This window comes from Habropoda laboriosa, unplaced genomic scaffold, assembly GCF_001263275.1.
Source record: "Habropoda laboriosa isolate 0110345459 unplaced genomic scaffold, ASM126327v1 scaffold50, whole genome shotgun sequence".
Classification (NCBI taxonomy): domain Eukaryota; kingdom Metazoa; phylum Arthropoda; class Insecta; order Hymenoptera; family Apidae; genus Habropoda; species Habropoda laboriosa.
In genome coordinates, this window is record NW_017100159.1 from 391,114 (window position 1) to 400,958 (window position 9,845).

Below are 9,845 nucleotides of genomic sequence, written 5' to 3' on the forward strand. Positions count from 1 at the left end.
TTACAAGTAATTTCTTGTACAAAAGCGACACTTGCCATTAATGCAGAGATATGGACTTATGTTATGTATTGATCATTATTTTCAACACCTCTTTCCTGTTACTATTATAATTTGTTTATATTTTGCTTCGACAAATTGTGAGTTTTATGGATTAATACAAGTATCTTGGTTCTGTGATCTTTTCGGGAATTTTTAAGTAAAAACGATTACAAGAGAAAATCTATTTTATGCGCATAGCTTTAAATACACACCGTTTTTTATTAATTTGCAGTTACAGAATTTATGTTTTTATTATGTATTCGTAATAATCGTAGTAGGTATGCATGTGCACACACTACTCATGTAATCGCAGAGATGGTATTTTCTAGAAAAGGTTATCTTAAATACATCGAACTTTTATTTCAATTTCAGTTAAAACTTTAAGATAGATACATGGTAATGGTCGACTTGTGTTTAGTGACGTATCAAATATTTTGTCTACCTTAAATATTAATATCTTTCGAAATACGTTTGCTTCTACATGTACGTATGTATAAGAAAATTCAATATTCGGAATATTCGAATGAAAGAAAAAATAAGAAATTTCTTTACCTCGGCAAAGAGAAAAAAAATATATTTCATATATTTCTTAAATGCTACACATTTTTTTAGTATTCATAAGATGTTTTACATGTTTCTTTAATACATAAATGTCAAGGCTAGTTCTCGTAAACTTTATGAGGGTATAAGCTTGCGATTAAATAAACTTTTATGTGCATATTTTTATCAAAAATTTGTATTGTATACGTAAACTTTAATCGGAATTTGAAATTAAAGTTACAGTTTTTAAAAGTAACTTTTCGTTCATCATCACTTGCCATCTCGTGTAATATGTTAATAGTAATCATAAGGGTGCTACATTCTTTACCCTTGTGTAATTCAGCACTGAAAATGAATAAATTTATTAACGTTATAGCATTAATGCCACAAAATGCATAATTTAAGCTACCATAAAATTAAATGCGTATTACTTATGAAATGACTCGGTACCAATCAAATCAATGTTAATCAATTTGTACAATTAGCAATTTTTCTTTAGTAAAATAAATGATGATACAATTAGAAAATTTTCAAGTGTCACACAATCTACGGGACTGGACAACATTTCTCTAGCTTTGTCGTTGCGGATCCTCAAGCAGATTCGTAAGTACCTGAATTTAGAGGAACTTTGATATGGATGTAGACCCAAACGACAACAGTAGAGAAATCGACTTATGCGAGACGAACACTCAACGTTTGATTGCTGAAAGCGGTGGTCGATGTATGAGCACGCAAGCCATGCAATCGCTCTATGATTTTCGACAAAACAATCTTCTCTGCGACGCTGTTTTAAGACTTGAAGATGGTGGCGTCTTTCCAATTCATCGAGCCATTTTGTCGGCCTGCAGTCCGTACTTTAGGTCTATACTTTAATTATACTTTAGTAATACTTCGTTGTTGCGAAGGCTGTTTAGAATGTTCTAAACATTTATGAACAATGTTCTTCACCCTTGCAAATACTCTTTACTTTTACAACTTATGAACAATTAACGATACATTTATTTACTGTTTCTTTCTTTTTTACATTGATCGTAAGCATTACACAAGAATCTGTCTTTGAACTTTCCATTTGCAATTTGTCAGTAGTACACAGGATGGACCAGGGCAGGTGATACAGCCAGGTATGAGATTATTCTACATGCGAAAATAAGTGGAAAATGTGGAATAAAACTTTTTCCTATGATGCTGCATTTCTGAAATAATCGAATTTGAAAATTTACTTGGAACACGTGCATTTGACTAACTCCGACTTAACGAATTTCATTCTGCTACATGATTAATCTTGTTTGTTCTCGTGTTTATAAACATTAAACAGTAACCGCAGAATTCACTTCACTAGATCTTTACGTGTAGGATCACATAAAACAATTAGCATGTGCTGAAGATAGTGAAAACCCTCTAAATTTTCAAAATACATTACTAGCATTATAGGGTAACTGCACCTAATATGGCACACCTGATTTTAAAAGCTTGCCAAACTTAGAGACATGCTTGTTCTTTAATGAAACTAACGTTAAAACACGACAAAATTAATAGATATTCGCATATTAATAGTTAACTATGCAAAAGTTTAAGTGTCTTGAAGTCATCGTAAAAAATGTAAAAGAAATCAAACGCGGCGAGTTGAAAAAATCGTTCCTAATATGGAACACCTAGGAATTTTGTAAGGAAATCTCAAAGAACTTAATATTTACTATGAAGAATGAACGTTTATGTAAATAAAACAGACAAATAAACAAATATCTTCCATTTCTCTGGGACCTTGTCCCAAGATTTTCTTTAATTTTTGATGCTACAACTTCCATCTGGTATATAAACAATAATAATAATGATCACATAAAACTATCTAATATATTGTAACACAATAAAGAATAATAATTATACTAAGAAGAAAAAAATGTAACGGTAAATTTCTTTTGAAGACTCAAAAATAAACATGTTTAATGATAAATCATGCAAAAGTAATATTTTTTTACCTTATTTTTATACAAAAATTTCACTATTTAACTCGCCTCTCAAAAACTTTTATACCCTTTCAAAAAACAATCAACTTTGCATTCAAAGATAGACTTGTAACTGAAGTTCATATTTGAATATGATTGTCTTTTGTTTTTAATGAAATATCTTACACTATTGCCGAGTGAGTCTGTTACTTATTTGCCGAGATATTGCGGTGTTCCATATTAGGTACAGTTACCCTCCACTTCTTCGATTCGTCAAGCAACTATTTGGATGCGACAATAGGGGTAACATTTTCAGCAATTCATCAATTAGTAAATATAATTATTGAAATTGCTAACATGTGTTGTATATTAATATTATTGAGATAGTCACGTATAGTGAAATCAGTTAAGTCGAAAATTAACCAAGTGTAACGTGCACCCGACAAATTTTCAAAGTTCGATTATCTCGGAAGCAAAGCATCATACGGAAAAATTTTATTCTACATTTTTTACATATCTTTGCATGTAAAATAACTACCCGCCCTGGTCCATCCTATATATACAGGACGAACCACATAATGTGATCATATTTATTAGTTTTGTTTTTGATGAACTGATTAATACTTTCTTCTATCATGAACAATTTATGTAATTTATCACAATCACCACAGTTGCTAACTGATAGGCAAAAAGACTGTAAGATTGTACATAAAAGTCTTGTGTACATTGTCATTTTTTATCAATTAAGGATTGCACATTATCACTTTAAATTTGAACATTTCAAGTTTAAAGGCTTTTATAAACCGCGTTATCCACGATAAGAAACATTTTGATCGATCTGCTAATAACAGCAGTTATGAAGGTGGTCACGTTATGCGATTTACCTAAGACATTTTTTAATCTTGCCAATTTATGATTTTGCATTGACACCTTTAAATTGATCGTAAAAACAATGAATTATATTTCTCATTTTTATAAAAATAAAAAAAAATATTTACAACTTTTACACTGACATATTTTCTATAACAAATAGGGGGTAGTTTCATTTAAATTAGAAAGTACAGTATTTTCCAAAAAACACAGAGAATTTATAGTATTGTTTAAACCATTACATATGTCTATAATCTATACAGGGTGATGCACGCAACTGTTACATGTTATAACTCCATTACCAGTACAGTTACAGAAAAATGTCAAAAGAGGAAGGTGAATGGTTCAAAGAGCACGACATCCTTAGGACCATGTTTTCTTTAGAAGTGCAATGGTGCATGTGCAATCGACAATTGCATTATTTTTTTAAACGGAAATGCATACTTTTTTTACACAGATAGATTTCTCTTGTCATTCTACGTAAAAAAGTAGTGAGATACAATGGTGGAAAAATGATTAGTTATTGAGATATTTTGAAAAATTGTCTTTATTCAGGTAGATGCTCGAACGCTTCTCCATTACACTGTACACATTTCATACAACGTTTTTCAATTATTTTCATTACTGAGTTAAGCTGCTCTCTGGTTATCTCTACGTACCTCAACATCTTGGCCACTCCGCTCACCCGATTTAAGTCCTTTGGACTTTTTTCTAATGGGGTTGTTTAAAAGATAGGATTTACTCAAATCCTCTAAATTCTGTGGAGTATCTAAAAGAACGAATAATACTGCAATGTACAGCAATAACCAGAGATCGCTTTAACTCAGTAATGAAAATGTTCGATTGTCCTCTTCCTCTATTCAGAAAGCGGGTCAGAGTTTCTAATCTCTTCCTCACGTTTTTAACACCACCTTCTATTTCTTAATTTGCCTTTTACTTATTGAAGAAACTGTGACCCGTGCGTAGCAACAATAACTTTATGAAAGCCATTGAACACCGTTAGACTCTTAGTTTCATTATTTTCGCCTTTATTTTATGGCTTAGAATTTCAATTTTCGTTTCTTTGTTCGAACATGGGTTGCCTGAGTCAGAGTGCATCATAAAGATTCTTGCCTGCTACGGTCGCGGGCGAAGCATGTGGAATTTCCGCGTACGTCACTCGAAGGTACTCTCTTTACCTGAGGGTGACCGTTAGCTGGAGGGAGGTCACTTTACACAAATTTATTCAGCCAATCATATTCACTCGACCGATTCTCTAGCCATTCCCGAAAAAATGCAATTCAACCAATCCACATGTCTCACCCCCGCTAACACACCTTTACTTTCGGGAGATTCCTCGAACGAGGAATGAGTTCAAAAACACACTTCACGAGAACAAGACACAAACCAAAGACACATTCCAATTATCATTCCTTACCTCCGGAAACGATCGTAAGTTGATCGCGTTGCACCGCGAATTCGTGGAAAAAACAGAAAATAATTGAGAAACGTTGTATAAAATGTGTACAGTGTAATGAAAAAGCGTTCGAGCATCTTCCTGAATAAAGACAATTTTTCAAAATATCTCAATAACTAATCATTTTTCCACCATTATATCTCACTACTTTTTTACGTAGAATGACAAGAAGAACTTATTTGTGTAAAAAAAGTATGCATTTCCGTTTAAAAAAATAATGCAATTGCCGATTGCACATGCACCATTGCACTTCTAAAGAAGACAAGGTCCTACGGATGTAGTGCTCTTTGAACCATTCACCTTCCTCTTTTGACATTTTTCTGTAACTGCATTGGTAATGGAGTTATAACATGTAACAGTTGCGTGGGCCACCCTGTATATTAAATTCTATATAGAATTAGAATATAAATTGTTTATAGAGCTTTATTCACGACCACGTTGCACTCCCGGGAGAAAACGGACGTACTTTTGCCGGGTGTCAGCAGTAACATGATGAATCTTCTTCTCGAATACGCATACTTGCGATCAATCACCGTGAACAACGAAAACGTGTGTCAGTTATTGGTAACTGCGGATTATTTGAACATTTTGGGCGTTCTCGATCTCTGCTACGAATATCTGAAGCAGAATTTGGCACCGGAGAATAGTATCAGTGTCATGAGGTTCGCCCGAGAACACTTCTGCAAGGGATTGGAGAACAGTGCATATCGTTACGTCATGAGACATTTTGTGCATGTCAGTACACTTTCATTAACTGTTCAAAGTTATTGCATAATTATAACAATAACATTTATAAGTAATTTATAGTATTTTTTAAACCACCAACTGTGAAGAGTTTCGCATAAGTTACATCTACATATAACGTGTACGCGATTTCTTTCTCCTTACCATATATTTATGAATTCAATTAAGATTGAAATTATTCAAAATCGTCATAATTATTGTTGAATGCGTACATAAATACATAGTTACTAAAGTATACTGTCCGATGCTCAAAATTCGCGACACGATTACAATAAACCGCGACCGCGAAAGGTGTCCTACCATTGTGATCACGACAATTTATTGAAGGATGGGCGATATTCTTGCAATTGGTGTGGTGAGGTGAAAGAAACATAATATTTCAGAGTTACCATGTACTATGTTGTATCGAAAGGATTGATGGTGCTTTGGTGGTTGTTTTGCAGTGTGTATCTCTGAATGTATGTACGTGGTAAAATGTTAGGATTGTTAGAATAGAATATGGAATGTCTTAGAGAATCTGTTGTAGAATACCTTTAGTTTAACTATGTTGTGAAATATATAGGGTGAGTTACATAACTTGTCCACCCCGAATAACTTTCAGAGTATTGATTCTACAAATAAGTGTTTTATAAATAGGGTGGACAACTTGATCACTTTAATTATTAGGTCATCCTGAAAATTCCCGCGGTTTTAAGACGTTCAGTTTGAAAAAACATAACGTTTTTATTTAAAATAATTTCCGTAATGTTCGATACACTTTTGCCAACGTATTATAAGAACATTAATTTCGCATACATAAAAATCCGAATCTCTAAAGGAAAGAAACTGCTGAAAGGCGTTTTCAATTTCCTCCTGATTCCTAAATTGTTTTTGTGTAAGGAAACTGTCAAGTGAGCGGAAAAAATGAAAATCGGTTAGAAATAAATCAGGGGAATATGGAGGATGAGGTAGAACTTATTATACAGTACCTAATTGATATGCCATTTTTGTATAAGTGTGCTTGCTACGTGCGGTCTGACATTGCCATTCAAAAGGATAGAGCCTTTTCTGTTGATCAGGACTAGTTGCTATACCTTTAATTTTCAGTGGACGACCTTCAATTCATTACTGTATGATTCTGGAGTGATAGTGGTACTTGATCTTAGGAAACTGTAATGAATTAATTCCGGAATAAACCACTAAACTGTGAGCATGATTTTTTTCGGGTGTAAACTAAGTTTGGGATTTTTATTTATGCGGAATTACGGCTCTTGTAATACTTTAGCAAAAGTGTATTGAACACTATGGAAATTATTTTAAATAAAAATGTTTAATTTCATTAGTGTTACATTCTTTCAAAATGAACAGTTTCAAACCGTGGGACCTTTTAGAATGACCTAACAGTTCCGTTATTATTGGACTAATACAAATTCCTTTTTTTTTTAAATACCTTGGTTTAGAGGAGTCTACGGGTTCATTGCAGTATACTTTTCGTAGGTAATGCTTTTTAAATGAAACCCTATACTTTGAACCCTTATTTTCTTCGTCGAAGATAAAACTTACTATTATTTAACCTAATAATTACACTTAGAAAAAACGTGTATAATAACACCATTTAAAATGTGATTATAACATTTAATACGGTCCAAGTAATTTCAATAATTCACGTATATTCCATTTACACTTTGCTCAATATCAGTTACTTCGAATCGTGCGAAGAAGAGCAGACGTATTAAAAATCAGAATGACAATCGTATTGAACGCAGGTAGCTCAACGGAGCGAAGAAATTCTCGACTTACCGGTAGAAGAGCTAACCATGTTAATCGGAGCGGACGAGCTGAACGTTAAGAGCGAGGACACGGTTTGGGAACTGGTACTAAAATGGATCGACTATGATCCACAATCTCGAAAGGAGTATATAGTCGATTTGATGAAGAACATTCGTCTTGGCTTGCTGGACACGCAGTTCTTCCTTGAAAATGTAAAAGATCATCCGTACGTTACTGGAAATGACGCTTGCCGACCTATCATTATCGAAACCTTAAAATTCTTGTACGACCTGGAAATTATAACGCAAAAAGACGGAGAAGTACCCACACCGAAAATAGCGCGACCAAGAGTGCCCCATGAAATATTGTTCGCTATAGGTGGATGGAGTGGCAGAAGCCCTACAAATTTCATAGAAACTTACGACACCAGAGCAGATCGATGGGTCAAGGTAAACATTTTGATGTGTGATACATACATAAGGTAGAAAATAATCTTTTAAAAATTATTCCTACCATTATTTTCTTTAGCGAAACCGTTAATACGGTGTACATTTTTTCTTTTCTTTACTTCAGTTTCGTCTATATGTATAACGATCACTTTTTATACAGATGGAAAATTTAACAAGTCAAATAAGTCGTACAATTACATATATGCATTAAGTTTTTATGTGTTTTCAATAGAGAAGGTAAAATTTTATATTAATATAATAAAATTAAAAACTGAAATATCAGATTATATAAATTTTATATAATTTACTATCCTAATAATCTAATTTCTTCGTTTATATTAATGATAGCTCATCTTTCACTAGATCCACTAAAATATTTATAATTGCAATTTTTCAATTATACATCGTACCGTGTTTGTAACTAGTATTCGGACAATATGTTTAATATGGAAGAAATATGATTAATAATTGCTTTTCTAATTACATGTATTTGTTAACTATTCTTCCTACAAGAAGCTACTTTATTATTAGAAATCATCAGCTATTACTCTTCGTTATTGTATCGAAAGGTGGAAGAAGTGGATCCGATCGGACCACGAGCGTATCATGGAACTGCGGTGGTCGGTTTTAACATTTATGTGATCGGTGGCTTCGACGGTGCAGATTACTTTAATAGTTGTCGTTGCTTCAATGCTGTTACCAAAACGTGGAAAGAAGTTGCTCCAATGAATGCTAGAAGGTTAAACCAAAACACTGTTTCAGAACCTTAAATATGAAATACTCTAATACTTTAGGTATTTTACAAATTATGCAGTGTTTCGAGCAAATGTGTTGAACCATATTTTATTTTATATTGAATTTTCTAAGTGTATTTAGAACATATTTACAACAATTGTAATCTATTTATTTGTTTATGAGACGTGTCTCGTTATACGAAGATAAGAATTGGAGAATTTTCAATTCATCGTATATAACAGGGGTGGCCATAGCGCGGCTCTTATGCAAATAAAATGTATGTATGAAATATGGTAAACTAAAACTGATCAATGTCCAAAAGTAATTATTTTATTTCATTCAAGGAAGATCTGTGGGTAAACTTTAAAAAAATTGAACTGATTTTTCAGTTTCTCATTGTTTGTTTTGTTATCAAAGATAAATAAATGGCTCTTTCAAATATTCCTTCCTGAAATGTGGCTTCCGAAGGTAATGTAGCTGGCCACCCCTGGTATACATATAACAATCATTGAGATGACAGACATTTTTACTATGTGTAATTTACTATCATAAATGAATTAGAAAATGAGTCAGAATTAGATAAAGTGTTCCAATATTCTCCAATAGTGTATACATATGTATCTTATAATTTAATAATCTATGAAGTATACTATATTAATTGCAGTAATATAGTAATAATTGCAATTATTTTCAATTATAGCGGTACTTTAAAATTACAGGTCGACAAACAGAAAGCCAAGCATCTAAGAAGTTTATATTAAATGCTTTCAATCTTATTAATATGCATAATTCTAAGTGTTGAATGTAAAGTTTTAGATATCCTAATGTTATTGAAGTACTTACTTAATATTCCTCGTACAGCAGTAGTAGGTATACCAACAGCGCGTTAAGGATTATTTTAACGAATAGAAACTTACATTGTTGCAGAAGAAAGAACTTTCATATCTACATATACAGGGTGTCCCGTAACTCCTCGAACACCCGGAAATGGGGGGATGCTGGGGTGATTCTGAACAACTGTTTCCTTTAACCAAAATGTTGTTTGAAGCTTCATTTTTGAATTATTAACGAAAAACGCTGGCCAATCGGAGCGCGCGTAGAGCCCGCGCTCAGGGACGAAGAAGAGAGGCTCATTCGCGCGCGATTCCGACTAATTACAATTTTTTCAAAAATTTATACAAACGTGGGAATGACGGCAAAAAACCATTTCTCTAAGCCTTATAAAAACAGCGGTGCAAAGTGAAAATTTTTTGACAGCGATCGATAACCGAGAAGTCACGCGTACGCATTTGTTCACGATCGCGCGCGGATGAGAGTCAG

At 33.2% G+C, this 9,845-nt stretch overlaps 1 protein-coding gene across 1 annotated transcript in view; it reads left to right on the top strand.

Moving 5' to 3' along the window:
• Positions 1-1,212: 1,212 nt before the first annotated feature.
• LOC108577208 (kelch-like protein 10) overlaps positions 1,213-9,845 on the top strand; it is a 16,216-nt gene continuing 7,583 nt past the window's right edge. Inside the window, exons 1-4 of the mRNA XM_017940341.1 lie at positions 1,213-1,439; positions 5,268-5,583; positions 7,338-7,790; positions 8,360-8,529. Of these exons, the coding sequence (XP_017795830.1) occupies positions 1,213-1,439; positions 5,268-5,583; positions 7,338-7,790; positions 8,360-8,529 (1,166 nt within the window). The remainder of the gene's footprint in view (positions 1,440-5,267; positions 5,584-7,337; positions 7,791-8,359; positions 8,530-9,845) is intronic.